Genomic DNA, 18476 nt, shown 5'->3' on the forward strand with positions numbered 1-18476 from the left:
TCTGGAAGTCATTGGGCTGGTTGGCACAATCAAAATAAGCCTCGATGACTTATTTTGACAGTGTGAACCAGATCAATGTAGCAGCTAAAGCACTGGCATAATATGATCAAAATAGCCTAGTCCCCATTAATAATCTTGTGGCTCTATTTGGAACTAACTGCGGTTTCTAGAGCACTTTAAAATTACAATACATTGTAATAAACAGCAGGTTATCAGGGTGTAGGTAACTGAGGCTAAGCTATCTTGATCCAGATATGGTCATAGCTGGTGTATCAGTCAAAGCTGACAGAAGGTGCTTCTAGCCATAGAGCCTCCAATGAATCCAAAATGTTGGAAATTAAACAGCATGGGAGAAAGAAAAGGTTCATGCAGAACCTTAAAAAAAAACTGCCAAAGAGTCAAGCAATAATCCCCCAGCACCACTTTCTGGAATTGAAGGTATCAAAAGCTGTTGAGAGGTTCAGGAGAATCAACAGGGTCACAGTCCCCCTTCTCTCTTCCAGAAAAGGTCACTGCACAGGGTAAACAAGGCAGTTTCTGTCCAAAAACCAGGAATGAAGTCTGACTAAAATGTATCTAGATAATCAGCCTCATCCAAGAATCAATGGAGCTGGCCAGCCACTACACTCTCCAGCACCTTGCCCAGGAAGGGTCACTCATCTACAATTACAGGCAACTTCCACGTCCGGGCTAAATTTCTTCAAGGATGATAGGATTATGGCATCTTTTAAAGAATCTGGGACCTCTCCCTTTCTCACTGAGACATGTACAACCTCCTGGATCCTGCCAGATATCCCCACCCTGCTAAATTTAATAAGCCATTAGGGGCAAGGGTTGAACATACAAGAAGTTGGCTAGATCCAGCTAAGCATCAATGACTGAAACTCATCCAATGAAAATGGACCAGACAGTGTTCTGGACAACTGAACTGGGAGGCAAGCCATTCAAATAAATAATTCCCTTCTTCCTATAGTGTGCACAGTGAGAAAAAGGCATGGGGGAGAGAGCACAAAGCTGGAACTCTGCTCCTCATTTCTCCCAAGGGGACAGACAATGTCTGAACGGGCCTTAAGTTAGACTATGACTGCAATCCTATTTACTTACATGGCAGTAAATCCCATTGAACATAGCAGGTTTTACTTCTAAGTAAACAAGCACAGGATAGCACTGCACTTAAAATAACTCAAGAACAATTTCACGTGGCATATTTGTAGATCATCATCATGGTCATCTCAAAAGAAATCCTCATGGTTTCTTTGAAATTCACATATTGTGTTCATACTAGCACATAATCCTAGCCCTATATTATTTATTACTAGTTTTATATTCTGTCTTTCCCCCAAGGAGCTCAAGACAACGTACATAGTTCTCCCCTCACTGAACAGTATCCTCAGACTTTTGAATGCCTGGTATAGGACATAATACTAAGTACCAAATGAATGTATCAAATGATGTCTAACTGCAGCATATGAACAAGTTTTATCCAAATCTGAAAGTGTTCAACTCTAGTAGAGTACCAACTAATTCATAGTTTTGAGATGGCACTTCATTTTAATACTGCAAGTCAACAAAATAAAGACCACTCATTACCTCTACTCCTTGTTCTACTTCTAGTTCGACTCCTACTCCTGTCCCTATCTCGATCCCGCAATCTTTCCTTGCTCCAGCTTCTACTGCGACTCCTGCTGTAGCTCCGGCTCCGTCCCCGTCTTCTGTTGTAACGGTCTCTATAGGACTCTCTTCGTGGAGGATTCCGATCATATTCTCTCTTGCGGGAGCGTTCCTCTTTCTTTCTTTCATCCCTGCTTCTAAATATTTTGGATTATTATACAGAAACAAATGCTAGATTTTAAACATAATTGGAACCTATAACTCATACCAAAAGATAAAAATGTAACCATTTGCATCAAAACCAATGGAAATATTGAACAAAAATTAATATGAATACATACAATATGTTCAACCACAATACTGGGCAAAAGTAAATACTGAACCAGCACAACACATATCACCTACCATAGGCCCTTTTTAAATCAATGTTGGCTTTGGGCTTGTTCAGGTGCTTGAAAAAGACACTCCTATCCACAATAAACCCTCACAATAAACTCTCTGTGGATGCAGGATCATGCAGGAAACAAATCTGCCATTTGAATGTCTGAATAGAAATTTGACATTTATTTCATTGTAATACAGAGCACTAAGGGCTTTTTCAGACAATCTTATTAATAATGCCGCAGAGATGATGTCCAGAGGCTGGCAAATTTCTGATACAGAATTATTCACCTTGTTTTGCACTTTAACAACAAAATTATTGAATAGGAGGGGACAAATATGCTTAATGAGTGCACTCATCAAACAAACAATAAAAGACAAAATTAGGATTTTGCTTAACAAAGCTCTCCATATATTTTTTGTGGAGACTTGCCCATTTGTGCCTTCGTATTCTAACTATGTAATGAGAAGTAACGGTCTTGATATAATTACCGCATCAAACATATTGAGGTAAATCAATGTCAGAACGTTTATATATGAAAAAGGATAACAAAGACTTTGAAAAATCTGAAACCAGTATTGACTGAAAGAGTAAAAACAGCAAGTGATTACCTGGTTTCTCGGTACCGTGAACTTGACTGAGGGGGACTATGATTTAACCTTCTAGAAAACTTTTTCTCTCGCTCTTCCTCTTTAATTACCTTAGTGAAAATGAAAATCAAGCACAAGTATTGCACCCAGAAAAATGACTTCCAGCAAACAAATAAAACTGAGCCATTTGCAAGTCCCGCCTTTAGAACATTACTCCAAACCCTGAGCTCTTCACAAACACAGCCCCACTGAACTCATACACTGCACACTTTTCACACAGAAGATGCCAAAACATAACAATTTTCCAGTCAGAAGAGTAACATGAACAAGGTCTTTGAGACATTTTTACGCTACTCTGCTCTTGCTACTAACTCTCCATACAACTTATTTCTCATAACCTCAGTCAAATGATCTGGTATTAACTAGGGATGTCAGAGAATTCCGCCATGGATCTTGGTGAGGCTGAATGCTAGTGCATTCGGCCCCCCGAAATCTGTGGCAGAACAGCCTGCCACCCCCCCGGGACGAGACTTACCTGGGGTGGATGTTCCGGGCGGCGGCTTCGGTGGCTGGTCTTCCGACCGGCTGCTGCTGCCGCCATTTGCAGTCTTGTCGGGTTTTTTTTTTTTTTAACAGAGACGTGATAGGCTATGTAAAGACTTACATAGCCTATCACATCCCGTTTAAAAACAAACAAACAACGTGTACGCATTGCATTCCTCATTTTTCGCCGTCTTAGTCTACGTAAATATTTATGTAGACTATTACAGCGAAAATGAAGGGGAACGCAAATAGCATAGTGGGCGTTATTTGCGTCCCTTTTGGATTTGCCGTTTTAGCCTACGTAAATATTTATGTAGGCTAAAATGGCGAATCAAAAAGGGAGGCAAATAGCGCCCACTACGCTATTTGCGTTCCCCTTTATTTTCGCCGTAATAGTCTACATAAATATTTACATAGACTAAGACTGTGAAAAATAAGGAACGCAAATGGCTGCGGCCATAGCCGCCACCATCTGCATACGGTGTTGGGTTGTTGTTTTTTTACCCAGCAACCACTGCAGCCAGAAATCCGGCTGCGGACGGCCCTGGCCTGGCCGGCTGCTCTGCGGAGCTGCTGCGGAGCAGAGCCGGCCATCGAGGATTCCGGGGGGGGAGGACCGGATCGCCTCCCCCGCCCCGTCGAGGATTCCGGGGGGAGGGACAGAATGCCTCCTCCCCCCCATGAACAGAATCCGCAAAAAGGTAAGTCACTTTCGTACATCCCTAGTATTAACAACTCTGGTTTTCATCTCTAAGGTTCCTATCTCTACCACAGCCTTCCCCAAACTAGTGACCTCAAGATATATTGGACTACAACTCCCATCAGCCTCAGCCAGCATGGCCAATGATCAGGAATGCTGGGAGGTGTGGAAGGCTGCTCTACCATATATGGTAGGGGCTTAACCAAAGCTGAAATCTATCATCAAGAAGCCATCAAGGATGAAGTCTGTCCTCAAGGAGCCACCCATCACAAATACTGTGACCTTAGCAAACGGGCATTAAAATGCATCCTAAATTAAAGTACCAGATCAAAAATACAAAACCCAATAATTACAAGATAAAAAATGAGCACAATTAACATGCATGACTAATAGTTACCTCTTCCTTCTTCGTGTCTTTTTCTTGATGCTGAAAGAAGTCTGATTTCAGGCTTCCTGATGATGGCTGCTCTGGTGGAGGTAGATAGCTCTTTGTATTCACAGCATCAAAAAGTTTTTCTACAAATATCTGTGTCTCTAAAATGTAGTCCAAACAGTATACAAATTAGCATCTGAGAAACAATTCTATGGCAAGTAATACTCAGAATCTAATCATTTTGTGTCAGTTCTGCAACTGGCCACTCACATGCTTGCAGTATGTGGCAACTGCATGCAGGAGAGAAAGCAAACGGCAAACAGTGCTCAACCCTCTGTACCCTACTGTCTACCCCCTTCCATCGATGCCACAGTGCTATACCTGACACCATTCCACAGAACCCTCAAGCTTGGAAAAGCAACATGGGTAGCCCCATGCTGTATTCGCCAACAAGACACCAACGACTGAAACTACAAGGAAGAAACCATAAAGACATGCACTCAGCTGCTGTAGCAATCAAGTTTTCGAGTTGGAACAACCTTCTAAAGTGCTGAAATAGGCCCTTCAGTCACCACATTGGGAAAGTGGAGCAGTTCAAAGTGGAGCAAACAGAGCATAGAGGTGGGAAGCACACAATTCATAATTGTTTGCAAGGGGTATTTTTAACACTTAATTCTAGGCAGGGATAGGCAATCTGGTGCCCTCCAGAAGCTTCGGACTACAACCCTATAATCTGACACTAGCCATTTTGGCTACATCTTATGGCAATCTTAGTCCAAAACATTTGCAGGGTACCGGATATGCGTAATAACTCCTCAAAATGTGTTATTCCAAGCTTCCATGAGTAAAACTCATTGTGTATTTTGCTACAATAATATTAGAGTATTTGTAATGATGTTTGGATGTTGTACTGTACTTACTATAATTCTATGATGCAATAAAACTGTTGGGTTGCATACCTTTTGTTCTACTTAATGCAGAGGTCATTCAATCCAAGATGTAATAAAAAATCAAATGCAGTGAATCCTAAATGGAGTCAGAATTCATATAAACTTGCTTTGTATTTACAAGAGCTTACCCTTTTGAAGAAAGACATCCAACTGATCAACACACAATGCCTTCAGTTCTTTCTCACTTTTATCCTTCTTTACCAAAGCAAGAACATACTTAGCTAGGGCTGATGGATCTGCATCACATCTGCAAATGAAGAGAAACAAGACTGTCATTAATGAAGATACCTTAAAAAGTTACATCAAACTGGTACAGCATGTTCAGTATGCTCTATATCTCCACTCTTTCCTTTGGTGTTTGACATCTGTTATATATAGCATACCAAGTTTCAATTTCTACTGAAAAAGCCAGTTCCTGGACTCCATCTCTTTGTCGTACTGCAATGTATTTTCAACTAACGTTGTGGTCAAGGCTAAACCCATTCCCTATCCCTGACAGAGGGTGATCCAGCCTTTACTGATAAGATCTGAACATGTCTAAATATTTCCCTATATTTCACTCCTCAGCCAGGCTTTCTGCAACATATTAAAATTAAACCTTTGCCCCAACTATTAAAGTAACGTTTTGATAGTTAAAGGAATTGTGGCTTCTGCTGCTCTAACTTATTCAAAAAACATCAGTTCACTTCAGTGACCTCGTTTGCATATAATGACAGCTTATGGTTTTAAACAACCCATGAGCAGAAGAGAGTGAGCTCAATGCCACCCGTGTGCCTGCCATGTCTGCTTTTAATCAACAACCTACGATTGACTCGTTTGTAGGTTGTTGAGTGTGATGTGCAAATCTGGACCGCTGGGTTTAGGGGCTAAACAGCCCAGCAGTTAACCCATTATTGTTGCACCTGCTCTCCCCCACTTGTCCCAGACAGCCTATGGGTTGTTTAAACCATGAGCTGCTGTTATGCACAAACTGGCCCAATGGAATGGTTCTACCACTGCATTTATTTTATCACTGTTTTTACTATTAACTTTCTAGCTGTTACTTACTATTTCTACAGACTATATATTTAGCTCCTGGTATATCACAAAGAGTAAGAAGAGAACCAGTAATACTTTAAATAAATAAATATAAGAGCTCTTCATCATCAACAAAAAAGGACAATTATTTTACTTCTTAGTGTAAGATTAAATATTAATTTCATAGACAGATTTTTGCTGAGCATTTTTACCAAAATAATGTGTTTGTAGCCTATGTCAAGGGCTTCTAGAGTGATAAATACTACGGCAACAGGTATTTTCTGTCTTTAAAAAGAATGCTGTGGGATTCTCCCAGGACTGGGTTCAGATATAATGTGAAAGCATGGATTGTTTTAATGGCTGCATTTGGACATTGCACTAAATTATGGTTCAGCATTACACGAATGAGCCTCAGGCTTGTATACCATCACCACCCTAGCATAGTTGAGAGACTGGAAGCACTGCTTTCATTTTCAACCGCCATTTGTTATGTCTGAACCAGGACAAACTGTGGTTACTCTTAATTATGGTTTCTCAAAACTAACTATGGTTTACAATCCTGGCTTATTTGGACAAATCATAGTTAAGACTAACCACAGTTGGTCCCAGTTTGGAGGTAACAAATTGCAAATAACAGGGGCCATGTACCCCACCCCAGGGGGTGACCTACAAATTTTGAGGAACATTCAGAACTTTGGGGGGCAAATGAGGGAATTCAAGATTTTTAGATAGCTCTAACATTAAGAATTTGGTTGATGGTCATCAGGCAGTAGGATTTCATTGAATGTATGCGCAAGACCTGCGTATCATATGTATATATCATAAATATACCTATATATAAGAATAACGCTGTGTTGTCTGAAGTGCTGATGTTATGTCCTAATTGTTTTTTACTTGTGGGTTGGAGGGCATTTGATGATAATGTTATATACCAGGTGGATCGTAGTGGATTAAAGGTTAAGAAACACTTTTAGTTAAAAACGTATGCAGATGCTTCTAATTATTATTACTATTATTAATTACATTTCTATACTGCCCCATAACCGAAGCTCTCTGGGCTGTTCACAGAAGTTCTGAACTCCTCATAGCTCCACTGCAGGAAGACAGGGGCTAGGATCATGCAAGTAAAGCTAACTTCCTATACTGTTGTACATCTAGAAGCTCACACCATGGTGCGGGTTCTTTTACTAGTGTTAGCACAATCCATGGTTTTGTATTATTTTTAAACCCAGCTGTTGTTTGATGTAAATTATTCAACCTTTTAGCCAGGATTACAAAACTGTTAGAATCCTTATCAAGTTATCTTTATCTATTAAATCATCAAAAAAAACCTGCCAGTTTAAAAGACCAGACGATAAGGCTATCTCACATTGGTCCAAACTCCATGGCTTATCTGATGTGCCCCATGATCAGTCATGATGTTGTGCAATGTCACAAACTGTGCTTGCTCACAACTTACCCTCCATCCACCCACACATTTCCTGGGTCTTTCAGTCCCAAATCCAGATTGGGAGGATGGAGTGCCTGGGACCAACAAAGATGCTCCACATTGTCCTGGTCCTGTATTGCTTTATGAAACATCTGAGTCTTACTAATCATCTGGTCTTTTAAACTGGCAGGTTTATTGATGACTGAGTTTCCTTGGTTTATGAAAAGCAAATGTCTCCCCAAGGTGTATATGTATACAAACACACTGCTCTGTCTGTCTGTCTCTTTCTCTCTGTGTGTCTTTGCAATCAGAGGTACAGTGCTTCTGAACACTGAGGTCCTATCTCTAATATGAATATAGGAAGAGCTATGCTGGATAAGAAGGGTCTAGCATTCTGTTCATACGGTGGCCAACCAGCTGCCCACGAGGAACTCACAAGCAGGACCTCAGTGCAACACCCTCCTGCCCATGTCCCCCTGCAAGTGGTGTAAATAGGCATACTAACTCTGATACTGGAGATAGCTATAGCCATCATGACTAATAGCCTTTGATACCCTTATCCTCCATGAATTTGTCCAATGCCCCTTTAAAGCCATCCAAGTTAGTGGCCATCACTACATCTTGGGGCAGCGAATGCCATAGTTTAACCACACGCTGTGTGAAGAAGTACTTCCTTTTACCTGTCCTGAATCTCCCACCAATCAGCTTCATGGGATGACCCTGGGTTCTAGTATTATAAGAAAGGGAGAAAAGTGTCTCCCTATCCACTTTCTCTAACCATGCATAATTTTAAATACTACTATCATACAGTGGAGGCTGGTGGGAAGTCTGAATGGTGGGACAGAGGGCATCAGCAGAGGCATAGCCAAGGGGTCATATGAGAGGCAGAGGCAAGAGCTCATGAGAGACGGCGCCAAGGGGATCAGTGGATGAGGAGCAGTCTTTGAATCCCCGACCCGTACCACAGGAGAAAACTGAGGCACAAAACATGCAAGGGGGGGAATCACATAACCACACAAAAGTATTCCTTTACATCCACATTCTCCTGTTCTAGCAACAACTCCTATTTCACAGAGAGTCAGGTGACATTAAGATGATGAATGGGAGCAAAGAGTCCACATAGGCATAATAACAATGCTGATAATTAAAATAAGATGTGATCCTCTCAGAGTCACATACAAAAGCAGCCTTTGGGACAGAGGAACAAGTTCTGAAAGCCTCCCAACATCCATGTTTTTTTTTTCTGAAAGCATCCAAAAATCCACCACAAAGCATCCACCAGAAAAGGCCTACTCAGAAGCAGCATAGTACAAATGTATGTATGTATGTATGTATGTATTCATTTCATTTCTGTACCACCCAATAGCTGAAGCTCTCCAGATTATGCATATCTTACTTGTAAGAAGTATGTACTGGACTTCTCAGGAGAACGTACAGGCATCCCTTTGTATGTAATGATGATTATATCCCTTGGAAACTAGCAGAAACCCTTTGCAACCCCCCCCCCACACACACACATACGCAAAAACACCCCAAACCATAACATCAATGATAATGATCATAATTAAAATAACACGTGATGTTCTCAGAATCTCACAGAAAAGCAGCTTTTGGAATACAGGAACAAGTTCACACCTCTGCCACGCCAATCCATGGTGTACAATTGTTCGCCAACCCTGATTAAAAATAACAGTACTCTGAGCATGTGTAGTTTTATACTTTAAACTTTTAAATTATATCACAACTATGACTGCAGAAATAAAATGGAACTTGCTTCTGCTATCCTGATGCTGAACATATTTACTTTAGAATCAGCACCATTTTCTTGTAGAAAAAGATAATCTATTTCAAAAATAAAACGATTATTTTTTTTAAATTGTTCATTTGTATAGTTTTGTATTTTTTATCCTGTAAGTTCTACCCTTATAATTTCTACCCTTAAAGGTGGCCAAAAAATTCTATTCCAGCAGGCTGTGCTGAGGGAGATGAGGGTGAGAAGCACCACCATTCCTACTGAAAGGCTGCCTGGGGAATGCTGGGAGTTGTAAAACTTATTTCTGCCTAAACGTGCCTAGGATCACATCCTATTCCCCCCCCCCATCCCTCCCAGTTCTTTTTTCCTTGTGTGTCATGTCTTTTTAGATTGTAAGCCTGCAGGCAGGAATTGTCTTCGCTTACTGTTTATTTGAGTTCAATGTGCATGTGGTTTGTTAGGTTGTAAACTTGACTTGTCCAAAGCCTTTCTAGCATGTTTGATTTGATGATCCTCCTTTTGCATTGTGTTCTTGTACGCACCATGCAATGTGTAATGAGAAACAGCTATGCCATATGGCTTCTCCATCTTAGCTCTGCGTTTTCTCCTCCCTACCAATCCCCTTTCCTTTTGTGTTATGTCTTTTAGAATGTAGGTCTGTGGACAGGGGATGTCTTATTTCCTATCTTTGTAAGTCACCTTGGGAGACTTTTGAGCTAAAAGGCAGAATAAAAAGCAATACAAAAATAAATAGGCTTGCATACAATTTCAATCTCTCTGACAAAAGTGGTTTTGAAAAAGTGACTGGCAGTGTGGAAGCTTCTGTGATAAAAATGAATGAAAATTTCTGAATGCACAATATGGCATACTTCTGTTTCTGTTATACAAAGAATCCTGTGTAACTGGGAAGTTTGCACTTTTCATTTGAATCTGCTGAAATTGCCCTGAGAAGATGTGAAATTACTGTCCCCATACAGTATTTGCCTGACTTGAACCAGAAAGTCATGTATCCGGGGTCAGGTGACAACTTTAAGAGTGTATTGAAACATCAGTGTCATGCATCCCCTCAGTCAAGTCGATTGCTTTCCTAATTATGCCTTGGAATACATGGAATGTGCCTTTTTTCACAGCAGCTGCACACTAGGTTGACATTGTCATCAAACTGTCAACCATAAAGCCCAAGATCTCTGTCTTGGTCAGTCACGAGCATACCAGTGAAGTTGGGATTCCCCCCCACCCAACCCCCAAATCGCATCATTTTACACTTGCTTACATAGAACTGCATTTGCTGTGTTGATGTCCATTTTTCCACTATGGAGTGATCCTTTTGGAGCTCTTCGCAATCCCTTGTCGTTTTAGCTGCCCTAAATAATTTGGTGTAATCAGCAAACTAGGCCACCTTGCTGCTTAGTCCTAGTTCCAGATTATTTATTATTATTAATACTACCACTAGTATTATGTTTGTTCTTATTACATTTATATCCTGCCCTTTTTCCTCTTGCAAGTAATCCAAGGCAGTTTCAATGGGCATCTTCTTCCTCCATTTCATCCTCACAACAACTGTGTGAGGAAGGTTACACTCAGAGTCAGTGAGTGGCCCAAAGTCACCCAGTGAGCTTCATGGCTGATCTCCGAGGTTCCAGTCCAACACTCTGACCACTACACCACACTGTCTTTATGAACAATTTGAAAAGCATTTGGTCCTAATACAGGTCCCTTCTATCTAAAAAGCTACCTAAAATTTCAGTATGTTTGAAAATATATTTTAAAAGTTAAGCAGGAAAACAGTGAATACCCTTTTAAGTTGTTAAACAATTGAAATCATGTCACATGTGAAGTCTTAATATATGGTTTATAAAGAAAATTAAATGCAGAAGACTATCATATACGGAAGTAAAATGTGAAACATGCAATAATTGCAAAGAAAATACATGTGTACACTATGCAAAATAGATCACAGTTTAACTCTTGCTAAGGCCTATTAAACAACAACAACGCTAGCAGGCCCAACATTAGTAGGCCGAAAATAATGTTAGTAGGCCCAGCAGCAGTTTGAATTGTTACTTAGCTCTACTTAAACTTCCACCAGTCCAAACTAGTTAAATGCAGTGTTTTAAACTGGTAATTTACAGACCAGTCAGTCTGACATCAATCCCTGGGAAAATTCTGGAGCAGATCATAAAGCAATCCATCTGGAAGCACCTTGACAACAATGCCGTGATTACTCGAAGCCAACATGGATTTGTCAAAAACAAGTCCTGCCAGACAAATCTGATCTCATTTTTTGATCAAGTCACCTCCCTTGTAGACCGTGGGAATGCTGTAGACATCATATACCTCGACTTCAGCAAAGCTTTCGACAAAGTGCCCCATGATATCCTGATGAGCAAACTAGCTCGAAGTGGGCTAGATGAAACAACGATCATGTGGATCCACAGTTGGCTACAGAATCGGACTCAAAGAGTGCTTATCAATGGGACCTTCTCAAGCTGGGGAGAGGTAACGAGTGGGGTACCGCAGGGCTCAGTCCTGGGCCCAGTGCTCTTCAATATTTTTATTAATGACTTGGAGGAGGAGGTGCAGGGAATGCTGATCAAATTTGCAGATGACACAAAATTGGGAGGGATAGCTAATACTTTGGAAGACAGAAACAAAATTCAAAGTGATCTGGATAGACTGGAGTGCTGGGCAGAAAACAACAGAATGGCATTTAATAGGGACAAATGCCAATTTCTGCACCTAGGAAAAAGAAACCAAATGCACAGTTACAAGATGGGGGATACGTGGCTCAACCACACTACGAGCGAGAAGGATCTTGGAATTGTCGTCGATCACAAGCTGAATATGAGCCAACAATGTGATGTGGCTGCAAAAAAGGCAAATGCTATTTTGGGCTGCATTCATAGAAGCATCGCTTCCAAATCCCGGGAAGTACTAGTTCCCCTCTACTCAGCACTGGTTAGGCCTCATCTGGAGTACTGTGTCCAGTTCTGGGCACCACACTTTAAGAAGGATGCAGACAAGCTGGAGAGGGTTCAAAGGAGGGCAACAAAGATGATCAGGGGACTGGAAACAAAGCCCTATGAAGAGAGACTGAAAGAACTGGGCATGTTTAGCCTTGAGAAGAGAAGACTGAGGGGAGATATGATAGCGCTCTTCAAGTACTTGAAAGGTTGTCACAGAGAAGAAGGCCAGGATCTCTTCTTGATTATCCCAGACTGCAGGACACGGAATAATGGGCTCAAGTTACAGGAAGCCAGATTCCGACTGAACATCAGGAAAAACTTCCTGAGTGTCAGAGCAATACGGCAATGGAACCAATTACCTGGGGAGGTGGTGGGCTCTCCCACACTGGAGGCCTTCAAGACGAGGCTGGACAGCCATTTGTCAGGGATGCTCTGACTTGGATTCCTGCATTGAGCAGGGGGTTGGACTCGATGGCCTTGTAGGCCCCTTCCAACCCTACTATTCTATGATTCTATGATTCTAGACTCAGATCTGTCAGCTAATAAGTGCACCAGGATGAAACAGGGCAGTCAGATCTCAGTTGGATCCTACACCAGGGTATTTCTGTGACCATCCCACCTACAGTTTAAGGAACTTTGGTTAGATAAGAGAATCTGGAAATAGGAATGGTGGGAGCAATCAGAGTAGCCTAGACACCCCCTCATCTGGATTAGAGCAGGATTATATTGCCTTTTATATTATATTTATATTAATAAAATCGCACAAAGTTAATTTTTAGTTAATTTTTAATTTAAAAGAACATTCAGTCTTCAAACTATGTCTGCTTCTTTCAAGTATTCTCAGTTTTCTTGAACTAGCTCTTAAGGCTGCTTTGAGCATGACTGTCACAGAACATTACTTGATGTAAAAATTGGATTGTTGCAATCCTCCAAATGTAGACACACCTTGTGACACCACTGGACACAAGACAGTGTAAGTCTGGACAACTAATACAATAATTGAGGCAGGCAAGTTGGATACAAACCACTGTATTATATGTAGTGAGCAATTTCCCTTTATATTGAATTACAGCAGCAAAATCCCAGGGTATTTTAACAGACATAAGAAACACTTTTCATTTTAATCAGCCTATGCTGCCACAATGTAGCTGTATCATCCAAATGCTCAACCACCATTTCCTATTAAGTTGAAATTAGCAAATAAGATAAAATTATGTAAAAGGGATAGTGCCAACAGAGGTAAAGCACTATAGGCTGAAACCCTAAGAACAACCTGCGAAAGCCAAACCAAAGCAACAACTTCAGATGAGACATAAATATGATTAAAAACCCCAGGGAGTACTGCAGTGAATCAACACTTGTAACAACACTGAAAGTGTTTGCCCAATCTGCATGGATAGTTTCTCCAGGGATACCTGCAATCTGGAGGATACATATATTAACAAGGAAACAGGGAAAGGATTATTTGTTCAGAATAATATATCAAAACCTATTTTCACAGTACCTATTCCATATTTGCTGATTTAACATTAAGAAATCTATTCTGTCTGCTAGAAGATCCGTGGCCTCTTAATACAGCAGCCTCTTGAAAGCAAAGTTACTTGAATTTTCTTACAGAATCATCACCAAAAAGCCACCTCCCCCAAAAGTTAGAATGAACCAAGAATTCCAAGTCACTGTTTTCGTAAGTCACCTACCCATCTGCCAAAAACCGCACTGTTTTTAAGGGGGGAAAGGGGGAAGCCTCATCTAAACATGCAGCAAAATGAGGTGAGAATTAAATAGCGCAACAGACTCTGCCACCTCAGATTGTGTGTGCAGAGGGAGGAATTATATTTTGAATTTATAATTACTGTGTTGCTCCCTCTCCACAAACTCCTAGCACAACGAAAACAGGCTGGGTCAAACCTTTCCCCTCCAATGTGTAACTATATTTCTTGTAGGGATGGCATCCCCCACGTGCAGCCTGAGATATTACAGTTCAATCTATCAACTCAGGCTTCCTACCACCAATTTCTGCAGCACGCAGAGACCAAGCCTGTGTTCCTGAAAGAAAAAAAAGTAAGAAAGCAAGTGTCATACTGCAATTAAAATACTTCTATGTTTGATATAACTATTATTTAGCCACCATCTAAATATATATATATATATATATATATATATAATATATATATTCAAGCATATACTTGAATATGCTACATGCTTAATACCCATCAACTCATAAGGCTTAGGCTGCAATCTTATTATGCACAGTTGAAACACAACAAGACTTACTTCTCAGTAAACATACTAATTGGGCTATGTTCATTTTACTTCAGTGTACCAAAAGTTATACCTATTTAAGTGTGTGCTACTTTCTACTGTAGACTGGTCCATGCTGGCTGGGAGTTGCAGCACAAGGCATCCGGAGGGCACCAGGTTGGAGAAGGCTGCTCTACTGTCTAAAGATTGGTCCAACGTATTTAGACACACATGCAGTCATGTAATTTGCCACTGACCTAGGGCAAGTAGTAATTGTCCCCAAAGATCAGCCAAAAGCCATCATTGCAGGCTTTTAAGAAGGCCCTGAAAACTTACTACTTTACTCTGCCCTTTCCTTGATCATGTTTTATCAGACTGGGTTGTAGCTGCAGTTGTCTAAGTTTTATTTTATGCTGGTTTGTTGTTTTTTAGAATGTTTGCTGCTATTGCTGTTTTATTGTGTTTTTACTCTTTTTAGTACTGCATCAGTTTTTATTATGTGTTTTATTGTTGTACACTGCCTTAGGAGGGCTCCTGCCCTGAAAGTTGGCCAAGAAATATTTTAAATAATTTTTTTTAAGGGCAAAATGAACCTGCCCATCCTTACATTGCTGCACTGTGTTATTCTTCCTAAGCTAGGCAAACAGTGCAGTACTATGGTAGCTCTATTTATGTCTCTTTCAGTCTTCTAACCTTTAGGGAGCAATCCTACTGGGATAGAAGGCAACCGCCTATCTAATGCAGGGCAGGAGAAGCACAGAGGGGATCATCCCCTCTGTGCTTCATCCACCCTGCATTTGCAGTTAGACAGCCGATTTCGGCTGTCTAGCCGTGGGAAGTCGGAGCAGGGGAAGCGGTGGCCGGACGACACGTTGGATGTGTTGTACCAGCATTTCCGAGTTCCCTGTCCCAGCAACGCCCCATTTTCGCTGCTCTGTGCTCCTCTTCCGAGTGAAGAGCTGTTCGATGCTGTCTATGATGCAGCATGGCAGAGGGTGAAGGTCGGTTCTCAGGGAACTGACCTATCCTATGGCTGTCTAGCTGCTGACTAGCAGCCATAGGATTGCGCCCTTAACCTGTTAAAGCTAGAAGTCAGAACACTAGAAGTCTATCAACCATAGCGCTGCATTTCCCTGGTCAACTCAAACAGAAAACTACTATGGTGGCTGCATATACCCTATCTTTTCTGTTGTTAGGCCAGAGAGGCACCATAAAGCAGTTCTGCTTTTCCACAGATGAGAGAAATCCATAATAATGCTATGACAGCTGTATCCCCTTTTCCTTGTTATGACCAGAAGCAATACTGAATTGCAAAACTGCACAGAAGTGTACATATCTCACCTCAGATCACCAGATTCTCCCTTGTTCATGAATGTATTCATGAATGTTGCCAACACAGTGGTAACTTTTACATTTGGGAAGACTGACACCATAGCACTTCACAGACCACAAACAATAGGTCAGGAATGCCCCTTTTATTTTCAGTAATGATCCAGCATCCAAAGTTTAGAATCTGGTCATCTGCTCTTCCAGGACTCGTATGTTAAAAACCTTCTCTTGCATTTACAATTTTGGCTATCCAAGGACAAACAAACTGTCTCTAGCAATGTGTATGACAACAATTTCTATCCAAGGTCCCTGAACTTGGCCTTTGAAAGAAGAATCACAAGGGTGACCAATAACTACATAAATTGGCCATTCTTTAACCCGGCGAAATTTTCACTATACCAACACCATGCTTTGCCTCATATCACTACTCCTACACTTGTTCTTTCAGATCAGATTACAGTCACTTGAAATTGATGGTAGTTCCATCAAAGACAAACCCAAAGTTAAAGGAAGCTGCACAGTCAATATCTGCTATCAGCCTTACTACTCAAAGCACCAAAAAGTGAACCAAACAATTTTATTAAATATCTGCTTTGGTACATTTTTCGGCAATGTCTCAAACAGGAAAGAACTCATCTGTAGTGGATGACATTTTGAAAATGACTTGTAACTGGACTTTTAATTCCCTGGTTGCTCACTACCATCTTTAAGTAACAGTGGACTGTAATCTCTGAAGCATACAGTTTAGTGACAGCAACACAAACAGAAGTATATGTAAAATAGAGTGATTTAACCTGTGGAACCTAGCAAAACTAAATGTCACCCAAATCATCAATATGATGGCAGTAAAAATATATACAGCATCGGTTATTTGCACATTTTATTAAGTGTTAACATACGCATCTAGATCTAAAAGATATACGGGCACAATCAGCTGAAAACATGGAGCATGCCTTTAAAATCTATAGGTGTGGAATAGTCGAATATTTAGGGAACAGGAAACTTTAAGAAAACAAAGCTGGGGAAAGAATGAGTTAAACATCCTCTTCTGTAATTTCAGTCTAGTGCCATATCACCAACTCCCTGGCAGCAATATTTTAATCCAGGCTTCCCCAATATGGTGCCTTCCAGATGTGCTAGAGTTGTAGTCCAACACCTCTGGAAGACACTGGGTTGACGGCTGCTTTAATCTGTATGGCCTAGTTTTCACTAAGGTAATAAACCTGTATCCCAGGCCAGCTGTGTCAGTACAGACTGCAAGTGGGGGCTGACATGACTAACTGCTTCTCCTTACACTCCCAAAAATTCAATGAGATGCCAAGGAGAAAGAATTTAGGATTGTACATCAGACCACCCACACCCATTACACTGATCCTGCATTATGGAGATGGATAAAGGGGTTAATATTTGTACAACTGGCGGTGAGGCTTATATAGGGTCCTACTTATAGGCAAGCAGATGATCCCAGTGATAGGGCTCCATACCGCATATAGCAGCAGAAGAGTGCTTTTATACAGATGTGCTGTTTTATAATTTCTTGAAAGCCGCTTCGCGATTTGTAAAATGGGAAGCGATATATAGATATTTTAAACAACATATTAAAATACATACGCACACGTAACAGACTGGTAGCAAAGACGTTACAGGGGGCGAAAGGGGAGTGGATGGAGTGCAATCGGTCCCCCCGTTACTCACATGGGCTCCAATGTTTTGCTGAGCCAGGATTTCAGCGCGTCGAAGTTTTCTATGATCATTTTAGCCACCATCCAGAGTGGCCCGAGCCCCGCCTCCCCAGGCAGCAATGCAAGAGGTGGCAGCGAGGGCCCAGGGCCCAAGCCAAGGAAGGGGCGGGACCAGCAGCTGCAACTGACACGACAGCCCTCCGCCGGCGGCGCAGCCGCGGGTTCCGAAGCAGGCCGCGCAGCCCGAGCCGCGAGCTGGCCTCTCCTCCCCGACAGCCCGGACCCGACCCGACCCAGCCGGCCCACCGCCCGTTCGCGAGGCACGGCCGTTCGCGCGCGGCGCTCCCTCCCCCTTCTTGCGCGCAGCTACCACCGCCGCTGCCGCCGCGCCAGAACAACTAAGATGGCGACGAAGAACTGTCGCGAGACTGGAGGAAACCTCGCGAGGAAGAAACGGGATGCGGGAGGGAGCTGTGAAAACAGGGTGGGGGAGCGGCGGCTTGGGGGGAGTGTAGAGGTGGGGAGACTTCTCCTCAGGGGAGGGAGTCGGCAGCGCCAGCTCGTTTGCCGCGCTGCGCGACGCTCGGCCGAGAGGATTTTTTCCCTCTCCCAGGAAACTGTGAGAAAAGGCGAGACCTAGGTATGCCAGCTTCAGGACTATTGTACTTCCTATTCCTCTGACACGCAGCGGCTTCGAATTATATTCTAAGGCGGGGGCTACTCTCTTGTTCTAAAATGAGACTTGTGAGATCTTAGAGATGTTCCCTTTAGCTGGCAAGCACTGGCGCACTGGCCTAGATGGGGAAATTGTAAGCAGTGGGGTCACGAGGCCTTAAAATACAAGGTTTATAGTCTGATATTTGGTATTGTCACATTCACCGTTTACAATCCCCCCCCCATATAATTGTGT

The 18476-nt window shown here is 41.9% G+C and overlaps 1 protein-coding gene across 7 annotated transcripts in view; it reads right to left on the minus strand.

Annotated features, from left to right (window-relative positions):
• Positions 1-17962, minus strand: part of RBM26 (RNA binding motif protein 26) — an 82455-nt gene extending 64493 nt beyond the window's left edge. For all 7 annotated transcript variants that reach the window (XM_084844725.1, XM_084844721.1, XM_084844719.1 and 4 more), the window contains exons 1-5: positions 17580-17962; positions 5278-5396; positions 4224-4360; positions 2605-2693; positions 1591-1808 (exon numbers count right to left, since the gene is read on the minus strand). In XM_084844725.1, the coding sequence (XP_084700851.1) occupies positions 1591-1808; positions 2605-2693; positions 4224-4360; positions 5278-5396; positions 17580-17650 (634 nt within the window). In that variant the 5' untranslated portion in view covers positions 17651-17962. The remainder of the gene's footprint in view (positions 1-1590; positions 1809-2604; positions 2694-4223; positions 4361-5277; positions 5397-17579) is intronic.
• Positions 17963-18476: the final 514 nt, after the last annotated feature.

This window comes from Heloderma suspectum, chromosome 3 (assembly GCF_057233095.1).
Source record: "Heloderma suspectum isolate Gila_16-S chromosome 3, 16-S_ref, whole genome shotgun sequence".
Lineage (NCBI taxonomy): Eukaryota > Metazoa > Chordata > Lepidosauria > Squamata > Helodermatidae > Heloderma > Heloderma suspectum.